We start from the raw sequence: 19,275 nt of genomic DNA on the forward strand, positions 1-19,275 counted from the left end.
AGCGTTGCGCTGTTCCATATTGATCACCCAGCTCTTCAGTCGACCTGGACACTTTTTTTTTATCTCAATCAGCCAAACTGATGGAGGAGCCGTGCAACTTAATGAGGGCGTCGCTGATATCCATACGTCCCAAAGGCCGTACTCATTGGGATCAACGCTCCCAACAAGCCAACTAAACACAACAGTATTGCATTCGAAATGGCACAAGAAAGTAGTTAAAACTCAAAGCTATCCAGCCCCTGAGAGGGGCGAGTCTGCAAAGAGCTATAGTCATCTTAAAGAGAATTGACTGGCTGACGTCTCGCGCTACATCCGAGGTCTCGACGTGTGTTCAACACAACTGCTGAAACAAGAATGCTACAGTTAGACAAGTATACTAACTAGTAAAATGGTAGGCGGATAGAGGGAATCTAGACTAGAGTATGTATACTCAAACCACGAGCTCATTGCACCTTTACACACCCACCCCTGGCCAACGAGACTCGCTCAGTCTCCTTACTATTAATACTTGCTAAACTACAGCGGATCGCGAGTCGCAAGGAGTTCTCAAGCTTGACAAATATCGTTACTGATGGTGATACTAACTGTCACCTGTTTTACCTCCTGTCTCGCGCTTCAAACCAGGTCTGAGCTTTGATCAGGCGCTTTGAGTCTAGACCGATAAGACTGGCGTTAAATCCGATACAGACATCAGCGCCGAGAGTCTTACAAGCTTAGATGGCTTAAGAGCATTTGTTCAAGCCCACTAAAAAGAAAACGTTTTCCCCCCACAAGGAGAATTTTTTCTTCCCTTCTTTCAAATAGCGTCGTGACATTATTTCCATCAAGACTTTTCAACCTTCATTTCTCCACCTATCCACTGCAGATTCTCACCATGCCTATCTCTAAGAAGGACCGAGTACGTTTAGTAATCTTCGCTTGCTGGCGATAGCCCGCTTACTCTAGCCGTAGAGAAACAAGGAGCACAAGAAGGCCGAGGCTGCCGGAACTCGAGCTCCCGTCAAGCGAAATGGACTTCCTGTCAAGCCCCCCAAGCCCACATCAATCGTGAGTTGATCCTCTGCTCTATCATTTTATAGCATTAACGTGTTGAGCCTGTAGTGCCAAAACTGCCGGAAAGAGATTGTCAACACCAACAAGCTCCAGCTCGAGGTGCACGCCGAGACTCATGACCAGAAGCTCTGGCCCAAGGAGAAGTGCTGGCCCAACGACTTTCCCTAGATTTTGACCAGGGAGTATGGTAGACTACTAGCTGAGCCGGCGACGGCGAACCCCCGGCAGACAATGGTTTTTTTTGCGTGGGTGGTCATGTTGTATCTACTTGGGGATTTTCCTTTGAGTCTAGCCTGTCATTTTTACAATAAAGCGCGCGTTCTTAGATGCATGTAAGAAAGGAAAGGGTGTCATTGTGAATGCTGCTCGAAGAAGCGGTGTAGCCAGAGTCGAGCAAAGAGAATCACTGTCAATAGTCGGGAGCGTGATGTATCTGTGCCCCCCCCCAATCACGCAGTCATTTCTTCAGGGGGCTATCCAAGTTGCACCAGGTTGCATGACTGGTTGACAAACACTCATCTACAAATAGAGGATACAAGCCAACACATCCACCCCAGCCTCTCACAGGCCGGAAAAGGCAGCTGATAGATTGCCCAGCATTCAGCTCTCCCCCAGATGGGTCTGAGTGGAGGAGTCGGCCGCCGGTTAAAGAGCTCTGTATGGACAGCTGACGGACGGGCCGAACATATCGTAAGCAGGGGGGTCGATTTCGAGGCCACCTGCTTCAGGGACCTTTCATTGTGGAAATTTGAGATCTAAAATTGACGAATAATAGCTCAGATGCTTGCATTTCAACGCATTCTCTCCTGCATACAACTTCTAGAATCTGACGTGAGAGGTGGCTTATGTCAGACAAGCGTGCCGAGACGGGAGCCAAGATTCAGTCCCGACTCTTCGTGTAAGTGATCCTCGGCACTTGATTGCAATAGACAGGGCTGAATTATATAAATACTAGATGTCGTGAACCTCCTCAAGACTTACAACTCCAAGACTCAGCCAACACACAAACACCTCTCTCATCTACCTCAGCCAAAATGAAGTTCACTTCCATCGCCGCCCTCCTCTTCGGTGCTCAGTCCGCCACCGCCCTTGAATATGTCTACCTCGTGAACTCCCAGCGAGGCAACGAGTACTCCAGCGGCATGGCCTACTACGGCGAAGGCCACACCGCCGCCAACCAGGCTCGACCCGACGACTACACCGACGTCACCCACGGAGGCAACATCCACTGGGAGGGACAACCCGTCAAGGGTAAGGCACTTCATCATATTATCTACAAGCGAAACAGTAACTAACTCCGAAAAGGAACCTTCGGCACTGGCGTCACCTTCACATCCAACATCTTTGCCGACGCCGCTGGCAAGAGAGGCAACGCTTGGACCGGAACGGGAACCAATGGCTTCCACAACTTCAACTGCTACAAGTCCACCAACCCCGGATCACCCGCCCATCTTCTGTACACTGTGGATGGATGGAATGTGTACAGCATCTACTGGTGCATCAACAACGCTTGAAGGTCGTGATATGATTGTAGGAGGATGGAATGGCTGGAAGAATATTGCCGAGATAGACAGCTTACATCTAGAGGTTGGATAGACTCTTGATATAATTCTGTCCTATCTTTTCCACTTTTATAGCCGTGTTATTTGTGTCGATTATTGAACGCTGGTAGCCGCCTTGGCTGGACGCCAGTCTTCTTGGTGAACTCCAAATCGGTTGGCATCGGAACATGCTCCATTTGCCTTTCAAAGCTCATCGTCTGAGAAAAAAATACCCCCCATTCAATTTGGAATGTGTAAGAAAGAACTGTCTGATACAAGAATATTCTCAGCCTTTCATTGTCACGAGTTTTGTCGACAGACCCCCACGACCAAGCACGCCATCCCCACGTCTTACCACTACCATAATATCCTGACTTTGGTGGTCAATGGAATTTGTCACAATACGATGGGGTTATAAGTGAAACGCCCAAAGCACTCCAATAGTAAGGTGGGTGGGGGTGCCTCTGGGGTACAAAGCAATCAAAAAGAGATGGTTCGGCAAGTCTGTCCCTGGCGAGCCTTCATCTGAACTCTGAAACGCTTATGGATGTCTGCAATCTCTACTGTAGCTAGGGTCTATCGCAGACGACTAGATTCTAGGCCGAATGTTCACATCCTCTCTACATAAGACTCATGGGCTATTATCTTGTTTTGCGAATGTCCAGTCCAGGCCCTATTTCTTCAGCGCAGTATGACTGTTGCAAGATGACGCAGCGTTCATGGACAGCCGCGCTGCGGAACTCTATATGGCTCTGCCCCATGCAGCAAGAGCCGCGATGAAAGGGAGTCGTATCTAGCTGTCGGTGTCGTCAAGAGGCAACACGAGATGGAATGGTTCCGCAGCTTCGTCTGTGGCATGTGGACAACGTTACATGTAGACCACAGCTCGATAATAACTCCCAGACAGAGAATAAACCACGTAAATTGGCCTCTCGGACGATATTTTCGGAATATCGGCGTCCCAGCGCTAAGCGAACCACTTGCAAAGTAGCACTCCCAGCTGAAACGGCATTGATGGACGTCATGCGCGTGCCGATTGATCGCCTCAATGCAAGGGCGTGATGTCATTGCCGGCGGAAACTCGAGGTTTCAAACCAGACCCATCGCGGCATCTGGAATACGAGGAGAAACTGGGGACGGTGACGTTGCATCTTCCCCCTATTGGGTCCACTTTGGTGGTGATCGACAAACGAGGCAACTTATACAGGCGAGATGAGGCATGAAGACAGAAATACGAGCTCCCTTTTGCAATTGTTATAAAGTCCTAGTTCCGTCTGCTCCAAATCTTTAACCTATCAAGCCTCAACCATACACCATTGAACAAACCGCCAAAACATATTCCTTACTCCCAATCCATCAACAAAATGAAGTTCTTCATTGCCGCCGTTCTCTCCGCCACTACTGTTTCAGCAAGCCCCGTCTTCACCGTCTCCGACTTCTATGCCGGCTGCATCCCACACAGCACTCAGTGCAGGTAGGTTAGCTCGACTCCAAGACGCAACACTCACGCTAATGTGACTGTTAGCTACTCCTTTGGAGTGATTCAGCCCGGCACCATGGAAAAGACACCCGTGCAGTGCAGCATTATGCTCGGTGCCACCAACGGCGGCAGTCTCCCCGACGTCAAGGACGGCGAGTGCAAGGAATCCTCGCGGACGTTCAACGTTGTCCGCAGCAGAAGGGGTCTCACTCTCACAGTATCACAGCCCGTCACTCCTTCCAGCAACCAGACCGGCGAACACTTCATTCCCAACAAGCAGATCGTCACATCCAAGGAGCCCAATGCTATGGTTCAGACCTACAAGGGCCCCAAGAACTTTGATCTGAACTAATGGCAGGGAGTGATAGACAGCATGTACGATACCGGGTGGATCTGGAGATCAATGAAAGGCAGTTTTATTAGAGTTATTATGAGCAATGAACAAAACCAGACACAAAGACACATTCAGACTCGACGCCTATAATTCAACAATAGGCTACTGGCACTTCTCACCATGGCATGATGGCGGTTAGAATGACAAATGGCCACTAAGTTGCACCACAAGGAGAAGAAAATATTGTATTTGAGAAAGGAGAGAAAAGGCCTAAATGAGTGGGATACCAAAATAACAAAGAAGCATTCCCGGGCTCCTCGTGGGACATCTGCTTTCTACACTATCAACTGAACCCCTCCCAGAAGTTGAACGAAGAGACATTATTGACAACTGGCGCTGCCGGTCGAGAGGTCTTGTAGTATTGATATCATGAAACAAGGCCAATCATGTGTTGCGTAGGAGGTTATATCTCTCACGGAAGGGAGAAGTGAGAGGGTGCTGGTTCCTATACTGGACAGCGGCGGCAATGTCGTACGACCTAGTGATATTTATTGCTTGATTGATTGTGGTTCTCGACATTGTGTTGAGAGACTATAGTCTTAAGAAGGTAGAAAGGGATAATTCTCTTGTTTCTTATACGGAGGTTAGAGTAGTTAAATACCCCATAAGAAGCTTAACCTTTTATGATGATGTAGCTAGGTATGATTTTTTGACAATAGGCAGCAGAAGGTTAAAAAAAAAAAAGGCCATTGTGTTAGTATTGGGATATGATGCTATAATGTGTTGAAAATGTGTTCTTTATAGTTGAAGCCCGGCCCTCGATGGGTTAACCGAGCCAGAAGATCGACAACGGGCGCCATCCTAGCCCGTCTGGTCAACACCTATCCGTCTATCCAACTCTGCACCTGCTCATTCAAAAATTGCGGCTAAGAATCCTCTGTAACTTCTTAACCGACCTCCTGATCTTTGACTTGGTGGAATCATATTCGGTATTCTCATAGAGGCCGAACCGAACCTCGAACTCACCGACTTTCCACGTGCGCCACACACCCTTCCACTGGTCAAGAAACTGCTCCTTGGCTGCCTTGACAATTTCTCTCATGGTTACGGGAATCGCAAGCGGCCCCAGGTACACAGTTCCCTCAGGAAGGGCTAAGTAACTGCGACCGTTGAGGGCGGCTGAAAAGGCATAGAATTGGCGGTTGGGCAGTGGCCTCGGGCCTACGTCCAAGCAGTTGTAGATGTCAGTGAGGCCATCAGTAAAAGCCTTGACCGCACAGTTAGTGCACTCCACTGCTAGGATGCCACCGCAGTCGGGAGTTGTAGGCGGAATCTAATTGAACTCGTCAGGGTGGGAGGGCATGGGCATACCATAGCAGGGATCGCCACATCGGGGATGCTTGAGAGGGTCTTAGCATGATGGGCAGCTGTATTGGCCATGGCGAAAGGGATATTTGAGGCAACAGTAACCGACCATATGTCCGCAAGGTAGAATATGTATGCCATGAGACTCTTGCATGGGTCGATCATCTGTACCGACAGTCATGTGTTGTTTGCATGCTACGCATCTAACGTTAAGACGGTACAGTGCTGAGGGATCCTTCCAAATGATGTTTCGGAGCTGATGCCAGAATCTCGCAGAGATGAGAGTGGGCAGCATTTTGTCCGTTGGGTCCGCAGTGTTGTTGTTCGCCAAAGTGATTGGGTAAAGAGTGCAGTCCAGCGTGGATCGAGGAGGCAGAGTACTTTTCGTGTGAAGAGTCTAATATGTCACAATCCACACCGTGCTGGGGCTTTATACTCATTCATAAGAAGAAGCTAATTGGGCTTCCGGTAGTGTTCACGAAGACAAGGCGATGGATTGGTTGAACTCAGTTGGGGGTTGGCTCTGTTCACTTAACTGAACAGCAAGGCTGAGCTAGTAATTAACCACCCTATTCTTTGTTTACATTAAATGACTGTTGTTCAGATCAATCATATCAAAGATCGCCATGGAATTTTACATTCACCATCACTTCTGAGTCACCTCAGTCACGGCATCTTCAAGAAGAGGAGCTTCGGCCCCGACGCTGCAGTCTGCCTAGCAACTAAAAATCAAGAAAAAAACGTCTCGTAGTAATGTCATGCTAACAAAGGTTTAATCTCTGTCCATGTCATGTTCATCAGAGTCTTAGTTTGCAACGCGGCCTCAGACTGCCTCCGGCCGCCCGGGTTTGTCCTCGCACTTCCAAAATGTCCGACCCGCGCGCGAACATCGTTTGTAATCTACGATCGGCATTAGGCAACGAGAAACGGATGAATAACATAGAGCCTTGACAAAGCAATCCTCGGACTTGAACGCGATTGGCCCATTATTGCGCAAGCTGATGCACTCGTCAGCCACACCCACCGGCCGAGCTGCGTGGCTTATCCCGCGCAGCGCTGCGACGGCCGAGATGTAGTCTTAAGTCCGTCAGCATAGTGGACATCGCCGTGGAGCGCCGTGGGTTTGGCAATATCAAGATGCATATATAGAGAGTGCCTTGAATTGTTGTTCAAGATTTAATAACAACATTCAGCATCCAACAACAGACAAGATCATAACACAAACCTCCCCTTCAGTCTTACACATTCAACTCAAACTTTACCATGGCGACCTATCTCATCACTCAAGCCACCGGCAAGCAGAGCCAATACATTACTGAGCACCTTCTCGCAACTGGTGCCAAAATCCACGCCGTCGTACGAAACCCCGACAAGCTTCCTGCGGTTCTTCAGCGCCCTGGAGTCAAGATCTTCAAGGGAGAAAGCACCGACTTTGAAGCTGTCTTTCAGGCTGCACAGGGTTGCAAGGGAGCCTTCCTAAACACTTTCCCTATTCCTGGTCTGGAGACTCAGCAAGCCAAGACCATCACCGAAGCATGCAAAAAGGCAGGCGTTGAGACTGTCGTCGCATCGACCTCTTTCTTGACCGGCGATAAGGAGGTTTGGGACGACAAGGAATCCGAAGAAATTGGCATCCGCTCTTACTACCAGTCCAAGCACGAGGTCGAAGAAGTTGTCCGCAACGCTGGCTTCAAATACTACACTATTATTCGCCCGGGTTTCATTCACTTTGACTTCCTTCTGCCCAACGTCTATGGCAACTTTCCCGCGCTGCCAGCCAAGGGAGAACTTGATCACGCCTACAACGACAATGCTACCATGATCTACACCGACGCTAGCGACATTGGCAAATACGCCACGGCTGCCTTCCAGAACCCTGAAAAGTTCAATGGCCAAGCGATTCAACTCGGCAAGAGCAACTTGACACTAGAAGAGACGCGCAAGATCCTCATCAAGATCACAGGAAGGGAGGTTACGTCAAGGAGGCGCACTCCGGAAGAGGTGGAGGCGGCAAAGGCTGCAGTCCCGGCTCAAAAGTTCAATCTTTGGGCCAACATCAGGGACTTTAGCCCTGCTGCAGCGGAAGCGAAGGAAGTGGAGGCCAAGTTTGGTATTACATTCGCTACTTTGGAGCAGGCTTTGCAGAGAGACAAGGCTCAACTCCTCGAATGTATTCCTGCCTAGGTGCTTTCTAAAAGGGTACGAGTAACCCTTGGTCTTGATCTCAAGTCCTGCTTAGGTACATGTCACGGTATTGGCTCCGACATGCTTCTCTAATCATTATTTAATAATTGTTTATCCACCACTGCTTTCACCCACTCATTTGACAAGATGAGCTTTTCCAGAAATGACGAGACGCCCAGCACTTTGAGCACAGTCCCCGATCAAATAATGCCCTCCAGGTGAACGGTTAATAAAAAAAAGAAAAAAGAAGAGGGAAAAAAAACACCTGAAAGACTTCTTTCTATACCTATTGCTGTCTATGTTGACTCTCTTTGTCTTCCTCATGCTGGCTTTGAGGGTGGCGCAGTAGCAACTCCTCGGCGCAGCACATGCCGAGCGATATTCCCTCCTCGGGTAGGTACTCTGTAGTTGTGGTTCCTCATCTAGCACGGCTGAACGACATCATGGCCATGGATCTCGACCACTTTATCCAGGAGGCTAAGTAATATCGCCTACACAATTGTAAATACTGTCAACTCTTCGTCATAGACATCGGCGCTCAGGCTGATGGCAGCAGAGACGAATGGGGCTGATCCTCAAGCCGACTGGACATAGCAGTGAGTTTTAAAGAGTTAGTATGTGTGAATGGGGATTTCCTCTCAGTGAGGGCGAAGAAAACACCTATTCCAGTGATTGTAAGCGTTGCCACACCATATCAGGAGCAGGAGATATCATGGTTGAGCTGGTTCAAACAACTATCTCGCGAAGTAAGAGAAGTATGTAGCATGGGCATGCTACTATGAAAACTACAGGAAATATGATTAAATGCAAAACTGTTCAAATGCACCATGTATCATAAGAGAGAAGGCGACTTTCCATTTTGTCAGCGTCTTCCTCGTTCGTCTGCTACCTTAGCCTGTCTCCTCCTCATTCTGATCACCGCCTTCCCCATGATAGTCTCATGACACTACGCATTCCCTATTGGGCTCTCCAGGGGCCAGTCTTGAGTAGTTTTCAAGGCTATGCTCTAGGCGAAACAGTCCACGAAAGTTGGCCTGGCGGAGAAGCTTGCAATCTGGCTCATGCTCTCTTCTTTGGCAGGACTATCGAACAGTTAGCAAATCTAAAGGTCAATTTCTTTAGATATGAGATCTCATACCTCACCGCAGTACCGGAAGCAGCGACATCCCTTACATACCCGTAGTGCGTCTGATTCCTTGCTGCAGCCATGGCAGCGTCTCTTCCCCTCAACATGGGATGTATAGAACCGCACTCTGTCACTCAAATAGAGTAACTCCTCAAGTTCTATAGGTAGTATCTATTTCAAATTGACGTTAGCATGATCATGAGAAAGTTTCATCAAGGGTTATTATGCAGGAGTACCTTGAAAACATCGAGCTTGTCAACGACAATCCCGGGTAGCCCGTCCATGCTTTCGTCCTTCACAGGGAAGAGAACCAAAATAGTATGTCCTTGCTTTACCATCGAGCGTTCAAAGGTGTTGTCAAATTCCGAGGTGCGGAGCAAAACTGGCACCTTTTTCCAGTTCTTGTCCTCGACAGTAACTTTCAGGTCGGCCCCGTCACTCTCGTCCACATCGAGAATGTCGCCCAGGAGAGCCCAATACTTTTTTGGTTGGCAGTTGAACGCATCTGTAGCCTCAAAGAACTCAGTGCTAGCTTCGTGTTCTCCAGGAAGATCGTTGAAGCAGGGAAAGGTTGATGTGCACCGCAGGTCAGCGAATTGCAACTCACGAGGTTTGTCCCTTCGCCACAGCCAAAGCTCAAAGTCGGGGGTCGGAAATCCTCTTGGGGCGTCTTCGATATTAGACTTCCACTTTTCGGTATGCTTATGATCCAGGTGTATATAAGGGTGGTAGGACAACTGCTCCAGCTTCTTAACCATCGCACTGTCATTTCCTTCCACAGTTCTTCGGCTGTGCAGTGCCCTGTCAGCAAAGACCTTGGCCCTGGCCTGATCTCCATGAGATATGGCAGTCAGAAAGGCGTCGTAGTAGGCCTTGGGGATACTTACATCGCGAATGCCCTCGTTGATCATGAGACTCAACATTTTATGCACCTTGTGGAGGTTGTCAAGGGGGTTTAAAACATGAGCCATCGTACTGGTGACTTCATTCTTGAGCTTCTGAATCTCCTCCAGCCTAGTGTCACTCAACTTCCGCTTGGTGACGGGCAGGGAGCAGAGAGAGCATAGACATCTAAAGCGACAGTTAGCCTTAAGGGAGGCCTGCCTGGTCTTGTAGCATGCCCGTTTCTTCAAATAGCTTATGGTGATCTCTTCTCCTTCTTCAATGTCCCAACATGCGTGGAAAGTTAGTTTATCGATCGACTCGTTCCAGGTCTCCTGCGCGTTTGGGTGACAGCTATGATTGAACCGGGATGCCTGCATGAAAACGCCGCTTGTAGATGACCTCGGGCCCAAAGGAAGAGCATTCGTCAAAGCAATGCCAACCTCGTCACTTTCTTCTGGATACGAGTCCCACAACTCGAGATAAGCCTTTTTATAATTTGGGGGATAGGCGGCAAGCTTGGCAGCAATCGACACCCGAAGTTGATATTTGGTGGCCTGAGGTTGATCGACAGAGACAGCGTCTCGGGGCAGCCGGACAAGTGGCGCCTCAGAGAGAATGCGGGTGCCTTTGGGGATCTTGCTGGCTGCGACGATGCCATAGCCCTTGCCGGGCACAAGCCTAATCGCGTACACAGAGTTCTCATAAAGCAGTTCTTCCATTTTTGTGCCCTGTCCGGAAGAATTGTCGAGTAAGCAGTTTCCTTGGTCAGGTTGGTGGAGTTGATGAGAAGAGTTTACTTTCAACGGAGAGAACTACGACAGTAGGAAGATGTGGTTGATTCTTCATTCTTATGCAGTAGGTACAGGAGAACCGAACAGGTATTTTGGTTGTTGTCCTCACACAAATCCTTTGTTCTATACTGAGCAGTATATCGACTCTAAACAGAGCATCGGTCACAATAATGAAGAACATGTTAGTACAGCCCAGGATCAAAACCCAATCTTAAAACAGCAATCCTTTGTTCTTCACTACCTAAGCAGACACAGGCGCGGTGCTTAGGTAGAAATCTCTCAGCACAGCCATTTTGATCGTCAAACATAAACATTTGTCTATATATCTAATAGCATGCTATTTAATGAGCCAACACTGCCTCTAGCGGGTGTGCAGCTCAAGCCAGTGAGCGTCAAGAAGAATGGATTCAACCGTTAGGCAAGTAATACATCCACGTAAAAATTTACATCCCACCCCTTCAACTAGACTTGTACGCATAAAACTCCCACTCAATGCAGCCGTACTCGCTATTGTCAATGTACTTGCCACCCAGAGTCTCACCGTTACCAACCACGTCGCAGCTGGCGAGTGTGCCCAGTGCCTTTGTGCAGTACTCTTGCCACTGGGAAGAGTCCATGGTTGTCTCGTCCTTGCAGCCGTCTTGGTTGATGTTGACACGACTGACCCTATATGTCACCTCGACGTCGTAGTCGAGGAGGCTGTAGAAGCGCGCCTCGGAGTTGTTGGGATCGACGGGCGAGTACTGACACATGCCCTCGATGACCTTGTCCTGTTCGCTTCTGGGGAACTTCACGATGTCCGTTTCGGCATCTTCGGGGTCGTAGTAACAGCGGCAATCTTTGTCATCTCCCTCCCCGTCCTCAAGCTTGGGAGGATCGTTGGGGCAAGTGGGTTGCGAAGAACCACCGTCGTCGTCGTCATCGGGGTTACCAGCAGTTCCCTTTTCAGCCCAGAGCTTCCAGTCAACGCAGCCATACTCGCCGTTGTCAATGTAGTGACCACCTCTGCTCCTGTCCTTGTTACTGAGCACGTCACAGCTAGTAAGGACCTTCAGAGCGTCGCGGCAGTAGTCGTCCAGGTAGAAAGGGTTAGGGCCATTGTCACAGCCCTCTTGATCGACATTCGCGCGTGTCACCTCCATATAGATCGTGATACCTTCATCATCGATAGGGAACTCGGCTTTCTCAGCCCCTTCAATGCGGTCTCCGTTACAGAAGTGCTCGATAGCATCGTCTTGAACATTGGTGGGGAATGAGACTTCATCGGAATCGTCACCGTCAGCCTCGTAGGAGCAGCGGCAGTCTTCATCATCCCCTTCTCCGGCCTTGAGGGTGGGCACAACGGTGGCACAGGTCTCGGCAGGGTCTGTATTGGTCGGCTTGGTGACTTCGAGGCACGAGCAAACTCCAGCGACAGTTAAGGGGTTCAACTTGAGGCAGACAGGGTCGTTGCCATTCTCACACTTGATATCGCAATCGCTGTCCTCCATACAGGAAGCTCCTTCTGTGGTAGCCGCGGGCAATTCCTCTGTCGTCGTAGTGGCCGTGGCCTGTCCGAAACTGATGCAGGAAGTCGACGTCACACACAAGCCGCCCAGACACTGGGGGATCTCGGTGCTGGATATGCAGTTGAAGATGCCAGTGAGGGTAGGGAGGGGAGGCAAGGTAAGGTCTCCAGAGGCTGTCTCGGAGGCCGACGACGTCTCGGTGGAGGTCTCTGAAGCTGATGTCTCGGATGAAGTCGTGTCCTCACGGTCAGGGTTGTCCAGAGGACACTCCTCTCTCTTCTGGTTCCCCTCTGGGGCCAGAAGCTGCGAAGTCGCGGGGCCCCATTTGTCCTTTCGGCCATCGATAGGACCACCTTCGAACCAAGCTCGCCATTCGGCCCATCCTCTACATGTCTTTGCCGGGTGGTATTGGATCAGGGCCTTTCCGCGAGCAGTTGTCTGGTCAACGTCACCAAGCATGTCGATCTGCTCCTCCAAGGGCAGTAGTCCCCTTTGACGTTGCTCCTCGAGCGCATTATTAAGTACCATCGGCGCGTAGGGGATCGTCTCGATGGGAACATCCTGGCCCAAGATCGTTCTGATGTCATTCTTGAGTAGATCGATGAGAGCACCGTAATAGAGGCCCCTGTCTGGCCTAGGGTTGAACCTGTTGTTTTCCAACTGTAGATCCGTAAAGTAGGGGTGGAAGGTGACATCGAATCGAGGCCATGGCCGGGAATAAGGGGCCATGATATAGACATGAGTGCCCACCTCCACCGCACCCTCGTCCTTATCTCCAAACACGACACCCTCATCACCGTTATGGGGACTTGCTATCATTTCAGCAAGAGCAAACGGGTGGTACAGGTCGCCTCTCCCGTGGCCAAAATGGAGGCTGGGCAACGCGCCGTTGAGATAGGACTGGTGGTCGTTGAATGTATTCTCCCAGATATGACTGGCCCATGCACCACGTTCTGATACCACGACGATGGCTGTACATCCCCACAGACCCTGGACAGCAAGACTGGCTGTCTTGCTCCCGAACAGGATGTAGTTGGACGTGGTGGCGTCGGGTGGATCGAGGGGGAACCAGACGAGTTCAGGCGTGAATGTGCCAGGGTTGAAGCGGTTCTGGTACGCATCGCGGACCATGGTGATAACAAGCTGCTTCTGTCTGTCCGATAAGCTACCCTGAAAGTCGCTGGGTTCGATCCATTCTCCCTTGCTTGGGTCTCCACGCTTGGTCAGGTTGGAGACAAACTCTTCATCCAAGGACCTCTTCTGAGGGAGAGAGGCACACGCTGCCGCGCCGCAAATCTCGGGTCCACAAGTCGGTTGCGTGTCCTCATCCTCAGTAGCCGTCGTGGTGGTTGTGGTTGCTGAGTTGGTGACGCTGCAGCCCGTGATGGTTGTCCAAGCGGTGGTGGAGCATCCGGTGGCAGGGTCGGTGCCGGTTCCTGTTGAGAGTCAGTTTTCGCTTGTTGAATAGAAGGCTGCGATTTCCGTCTCCTCTACTGACCTGTGACAGAGCAAAAGACACTCTCGTATGTAGCGACGACTGAGGTGGTGCAAGATGAAACCTCGTCAGTTGAGCTGGGATCATCGTCATCATCATCATCGTCATCATCATCGTCGTCGTCGTCGTCATCGTCGTTGTTATCATCAGAGCAGTCTCCAATCTTGGCTCCAAAGATCTCGACACAGAATTCAGGGGTATCGATCTTAACATTGGGAGGGCAGCCCCAGCAGACCTCAGGAGGTCCTCCAGTGGGGATGATGACTGTTTATCTCAGTTAGTCATGAATCGATAAATGGGCAGTGAGACCTACTTGGAACAACAGTCTCATGGTCACTTCCAGGAGACGTAGTTGTGATCATAATAGGGGTGGTGAATGTAGTATCGACAGGGGAGAGGGTGGCTCCAGGAGGCAACGTGGTAAACGTCGGGATATCCGTCGATGTACCCTCTGGCGGCTGAGTGGTAGGACCTTCATTGGGGTTGGTAGAAGGAGCCCCAGGAGCCCCTGTGGTCTGGTCTCCCGGGCTGGCGGTAGTGGGCACTCCAGTAGGCTCGGTGGTAACCTCTCCTTGGGTGTTGGTTGTGGGCTCATTAGTGGGCTCAGAAGCACCGCTGGACTCGGATGATTCCCCAGACGCGGTAGTCTCTGTAGCAGCAGAGCCACTGGTAGTGAGGGGAATGGTGTTGCCGTTCTCATCAGTAGTGATGGGCACCGTGTTTCCAGCCTCGTCCGTAGTGGCAGGAACAGTGTTTCCGGCTTCATCGGTTGTAACAGGAACTGTGTTTCCAGCTTCGTCTGTAGTGACAGGAATAGTGTTCCCGGCCTCATCCGTGGTGGCGGTAACCGTATTTCCCGCTTCATCAGTAGTGATGGGCACTGTATTGCCAGCCTCATCAGTGGTAACAGGGATTGTATTGCCGGCTTCATCGGTGGTGACCGGGACAGTATTGCCTGCCTCGTCTGTAGTAACGGGGATGGTGTTTCCAGCCTCATCTGTCGTAACTGGAATAGTATTGCCTGCTTCATCAGTGGTAACTGGGATTGTGTTTCCGGCCTCGTCAGTAGTAACAGGCACCGTATTCCCGGCTTCATCTGTAGTGACAGGAATAGTGTTACCAGCCTCATCCGTGGTGACGGGAAGGGTGTTGCTATTGGTCGGGACCGGGATCGTATTGCCTGCCTCGTCGGTCGTCACTGGGACCGTGTTTCCGGCCTCATCAGTTGTGACAGGAACAGTGTTACCCGCTTCGTCTGTTGTAACTGGGATCGTGTTTCCAGCTTCATCAGTGGTCACAGGGCGGGTGCTGGCATCGGTCGGGATCGGGATGGTGTTTCCGGCCTCGTCAGTAGTCACTGGAACGGTATTTCCAGCCTCATCCGTGGTCACGGGGATGGTGTTGCCCGCTTCATCAGTGGTGACCGGCACCCCAGTGCCATCGGTAACGGGGATAGTGTTTCCAGCCTCATCCGTCGTGACAGCAGTGTTGCCACTCTCGGTGTTGGCAGGGACAGTGTTTCCGGCTTCGTCAGTCGTGACTGGGATGGTATTGCCCGCCTCATCGGTAGTGACAGGAATAGGGTTGCCGGCAGTATCAGTTGAAATGGGGGTTCCGGGCTCATCAGTAACAGGAATAGTGTTGCCAGCTTCATCAGTAGTGACAGGGACACCAGTAGCGTCGGTGACAGGAATGGTATTGCCAGCCTCGTCGGTCGTGACAGCGGGAACGGTGTTACCAGCTTCATCAGTGGTTACCGGGATGGTGTTTCCAGCCTCTTCAGTGGTAACAGGGCGTCCAGTGGCGTCAGTGATGGGGATAGTGTTGCCAGCTTCATCGGTGGTCACAGCAGGAACCGTGTTGCCGGCGTCGTCACTAGTAACAGGAATCGTGTTACCAGCCTCATCTGTAGTAGCGGGTCGACCGGTAGCATCAGTGACGGGTACAGTGTTGCCAGCCTCGTCTGTGGTGACAGGAACTCCGGTGGCATTGGTGGCATCGGTGTTGACGGGAATAGTGTTTCCGGCTTCATCTGTAGTGACGGGACGTCCAGTAGCATCTGTGTGGACGGGGATCGTGTTGCCGGCCCCGCCAGTTGTGTGGTCTCCAGGAGTGCCAGCACTGGTACCTTGTCCAGGCACATCAGTAGACTGGTTCGAAGTAGTAGTCTAGGATGGGTAGGTCAGCCTATGGCTTGATTGGCCCAATGGATGGCATATAGTGCAACACCTAGTATTGACACACTCCATTGGGTGATGTCAACTAGGAGAACATGATGAAAGGAGAACTCACAGTCGAATCTTCCAATGTAACGGTTGTGATGCAAACACCATACTGGTTCACATAACCGTACTTGCAGCCATCAGGTGGGCCATACGGGCCAGTGGTCTGGGCTTCAGGGAGCGTAGTGGAAGGCTTATTGGGCCGGCAAACAGCTGCGTTTGCAAGACCGAGCGACAGGGCCAGCGGCAGAAAACGAAGTGCCACCATGATGGTAGGCGAAGAAAAGAATGACGTCTCACGGGGAGGGAATTGCGGTGATGATTTGCTGAAAGGCTGCGAGGCCATAGCTACTATATAGCCTCCTGCTCACGACTCGACGAACCATATCGCGAGTGGCTCCGCCATGCTTCATTCTCCAGCTTCAACCCTGTCGCCGGCATGATGAGGGATTAACGGCCTGAACCAACCGGCATCCTATCACTAGGCATAGGATGAGAAAGTGTCGCCTGTGCAGTAGCTGAGGATCAGTTACACAGAGCATCCTGCACCCGTACATTACAGGACGAACGCTGCTACAGATTACCAGCAGCTGATTGGCGTGTTGGTTGTGCGCAAACTCAAGGTTAAGCACTGACTCTAAACTCGGAGGGAACAGGGCTTGGCCTGGGCCGCTTACAAGCTGGAGCTGCAGCTGAATCCTCCCGGCACAGCCTTTTTTACCCTTAATCTTTTGCCAACATGCTATATTGTTGGCGCTAGCAATTCAGTTGCAGTGTTGGGTTGTTTGTGAGTGGTCGGCCCGAGCCATGCCTTGTTCTGTGGACTGCCGTCGGCTGTAAGCGAGCGGATGCCCGTCAACGGTGTCTGTTAATGCCGATGGAAGGAATTTGGAAGTTCAAGGATTATTTCTAGTTGTCGCCAGATTTTCCCAAGTTTCGGTCTAGTCTCTTTCACGGTCCGGGGGCTGATCATGACAACGTGCCATTGACAGCGGGCGCACCCTCCAGACTTAATTAAACGCGCCGATCATCCGGAGAAGATCATGTTTCCAGTTGAAAGTATGGCATGTCGGAAAACGTTTAATAGGCTGTGCCGGCAGGCAGTTCGTGAGGGTGCACAAGCTAATCCGCTGCGTTTCACAGGACCAGGCAGATCCTCCCCTCTCATCAAAGGCGGATCATCTCAAAAAGAGATCGTGTTTCAAGTTGAATATCGCAAAGCATGCCCAGAACAGTTAAACAGTGTTTGTAGGGCAGTGCTGACCGCATGCTTGTGGACCGCAACAAACTCTGAGCAGGGAACAGGTGATTTTTGCATGAATGTGAATATGCAGGTACTGGGTGAATTTGGGCCTAGGGCGTTTCAGATGAGACATGGCCAATGCCAAATATCCAGGGTTCAACCCATCTCATCGCTCCAGCCACTGCATGCGCATACTTAACAAGGCCGACAACGCAGACACTGCCTTTACTTCTTCAGCTCTTCCTCCGTAATTGCAACCCAAATTAACCCTACGTGTCCTCCGAAGGCCCTGTCACTGTCTCCGCCCCCAACTGGTCTATCCGAAACACCACCATGGAGGACCTCGGCAACATCCGTGAGCACATCGCCAGGATGGAGCTGGCAAATGCCAACCGGCGCCGTGCGGAGAGGGAGATAGCCGCATACCCGCCCCAGCCAGGCTTGGCATCTCAAGACGATGACCTTCCGGCACTGCCGCCTCGCCTGCCCAGGCCCGAGTACTCCACCAACGCCAATGTCATCACCCAGACAGACCCGCGGGAGTTGGGATTTTACGTTGCATGCGCACAAGGTTGGCTGCCCCAGGTCGAATCCTATCTTGAAGAGTGCGACCCGACCCAGGCAGTGCGCCAATACGGTCTTGAGAGAGCCTCCTTTGCAAATCAGCCCGACGTCGCGCTCTGCCTGTTGAAGCATGGGACCATCTTGCACGACAATGTCTTTCTACGATCTTGGACCGACCCGCCGAAGTATGCGGGTGGTCGAGGAAAGGTGGTGACCCTCTTTGACAAAGGCAGAGAAGTCTCGATACCACTGCTCGAGGTGTTTATAGAGTTTGGCTGGCATCCAAATCAGCTGTGGACCGGATTCTCTTGGATGGACAACAATCGCTTGGTCAGTCCAATCATTGAAAGCCTCGGAAACAGACCTCTCCTCACGTTCCTACTATCCCACGGCGCAGATCCCATGATCAGTCACCACAACGTCGGCATAGGAGACTCGAAGCCCTTGAACCGCCGCGCCTCCAGCAAAGTGCTCGGCTATGCCATTCTCACAGGGGACCCCACACTGGTAGCCCTGCTTGTGGCTCACGGTGCGGATCCCGCGTATGCAATGCCGTTACATGAGCTGGTCAAATGGAAGGGAGGGGCCGGTACCACAGCCTTTTCCGTGCGCCACCCCATGGCTGAGTTCATTCTGTCCTCCGGGATGGCAGGCGTCAATGACATCAAGAAGGTTCCTTTCCTCGACATGACTCGACCAGCGAGGATGGAGAATCTGACACCATTTGCGTTTGCGTGCGCAGGGCAGGATTGGGAGTATGCAGAGTGGCTATTGGAGCACGGAGCTGATCCCAACTTGTTGAATGGCAGGGCCTTTGAGCCCACGTACTTCTCGAAGCCGCATGATGGGCCGAATGATCCCCAGGTTGTGAGGGACTTGGTCGACAGGGTCAGGGCAAGAAGAGAGGGCTCGTAGATCACCAGATTAGAGGTGAATCCTGGGGGCTGCACAACGATCCTTGAGGATGATATTAAACCGCAATATATGAAGATTTTATCACGAAGCGCATGAGACTGTCGATCCGCTCAGCCTTCAAGCCCGCTCCTTCGAGGCAGACATGAGGCCCGCCCTGAAGGATGCGGTTTGTGGGGGGAGAGGACGGAGGATGGAGGAGGGTAATCGGCATGTGGGGGGCGGAGAAAAAGGCCTGTTGCTGAAAGAGGCAGGCGGAAGGACAATGCAGAATTCCACGTGACTGCTACTGAGTTCTTCGAATGTGACAGACACCTGACACGTGCAAAGGCACGTGCTGAAACACGTGCAGCAGCACGTTGCTCCCCGGGCCTGAATAGCGCATGATGTCATCGCCTACTCTTTCCGAGACCGGAGATCAACGATCATGAGAATCACGAAAGAGAGAGTCACCAGGAGAATGTCTGATCGTGTCTGTTTTAGCGGTGACTATGTTTCTTTCAGATCTCTGTAGATTATCGAAGTTCAAGCGCCTTATCCCCGTGTTCACCAGTTAAGAATCGATTTTGGAC

General features: G+C 51.2%; 8 protein-coding genes across 8 annotated transcripts; 5 read left to right on the plus strand and 3 right to left on the minus strand.

Annotated features, from left to right (window-relative positions):
- Window positions 1-799: 799 nt before the first annotated feature.
- NCS54_00943100 (Hypothetical protein) lies at window positions 800-1,221 on the plus strand (the record flags this gene model as incomplete). The annotated part of the gene is made up of 3 exons (XM_053154780.1): window positions 800-898; window positions 952-1,047; window positions 1,102-1,221. Exons 1-3 carry the CDS (start codon window positions 875-877, stop codon window positions 1,219-1,221), a joined length of 240 nt encoding a protein of 79 aa, XP_053010755.1. The 5' UTR covers window positions 800-874.
- Window positions 1,222-2,087: 866 nt separating this feature from the next.
- Window positions 2,088-2,567, plus strand: NCS54_00943200 (Hypothetical protein; the record flags this gene model as incomplete). Its single annotated transcript, XM_053154781.1, has 2 exons — window positions 2,088-2,304; window positions 2,359-2,567. 2 exons carry the CDS (start codon window positions 2,088-2,090, stop codon window positions 2,565-2,567), a joined length of 426 nt encoding a protein of 141 aa, XP_053010756.1.
- A 1,328-nt stretch (window positions 2,568-3,895) lies between these two features.
- On the plus strand, window positions 3,896-4,426 carry NCS54_00943300 (Hypothetical protein; the record flags this gene model as incomplete). The annotated part of the gene is made up of 2 exons (XM_053154782.1): window positions 3,896-4,068; window positions 4,120-4,426. Exons 1-2 carry the CDS (start codon window positions 3,959-3,961, stop codon window positions 4,424-4,426), a joined length of 417 nt encoding a protein of 138 aa, XP_053010757.1. The 5' UTR covers window positions 3,896-3,958.
- An 895-nt stretch (window positions 4,427-5,321) lies between these two features.
- Window positions 5,322-5,848, minus strand: NCS54_00943400 (Hypothetical protein; the record flags this gene model as incomplete). The annotated part of the gene is made up of 2 exons (XM_053154783.1): window positions 5,322-5,741; window positions 5,780-5,848. 2 exons carry the CDS (start codon window positions 5,846-5,848, stop codon window positions 5,322-5,324), a joined length of 489 nt encoding a protein of 162 aa, XP_053010758.1.
- A 1,188-nt stretch (window positions 5,849-7,036) lies between these two features.
- Window positions 7,037-7,957, plus strand: NCS54_00943500 (NmrA domain-containing protein; the record flags this gene model as incomplete). Its single annotated transcript, XM_053154784.1, has 1 exon — window positions 7,037-7,957. One exon carries the CDS (start codon window positions 7,037-7,039, stop codon window positions 7,955-7,957), a length of 921 nt encoding a protein of 306 aa, XP_053010759.1.
- Window positions 7,958-8,963: 1,006 nt separating this feature from the next.
- NCS54_00943600 (Hypothetical protein) lies at window positions 8,964-9,166 on the minus strand (the record flags this gene model as incomplete). Its single annotated transcript, XM_053154785.1, has 2 exons — window positions 8,964-9,039; window positions 9,096-9,166. 2 exons carry the CDS (start codon window positions 9,164-9,166, stop codon window positions 8,964-8,966), a joined length of 147 nt encoding a protein of 48 aa, XP_053010760.1.
- Window positions 9,167-9,295: 129 nt separating this feature from the next.
- Window positions 9,296-10,687, minus strand: NCS54_00943700 (SET domain-containing protein; the record flags this gene model as incomplete). The annotated part of the gene is made up of 1 exon (XM_053154786.1): window positions 9,296-10,687. One exon carries the CDS (start codon window positions 10,685-10,687, stop codon window positions 9,296-9,298), a length of 1,392 nt encoding a protein of 463 aa, XP_053010761.1.
- A 6,873-nt stretch (window positions 10,688-17,560) lies between these two features.
- On the plus strand, window positions 17,561-18,706 carry NCS54_00943800 (Hypothetical protein; the record flags this gene model as incomplete). Its single annotated transcript, XM_053154787.1, has 1 exon — window positions 17,561-18,706. One exon carries the CDS (start codon window positions 17,561-17,563, stop codon window positions 18,704-18,706), a length of 1,146 nt encoding a protein of 381 aa, XP_053010762.1.
- Window positions 18,707-19,275: the final 569 nt, after the last annotated feature.

This window comes from Fusarium falciforme, chromosome 7, assembly GCF_026873545.1.
Source record: "Fusarium falciforme chromosome 7, complete sequence".
In the NCBI taxonomy this organism is placed as follows: Eukaryota; Fungi; Ascomycota; class Sordariomycetes; order Hypocreales; family Nectriaceae; genus Fusarium; species Fusarium falciforme.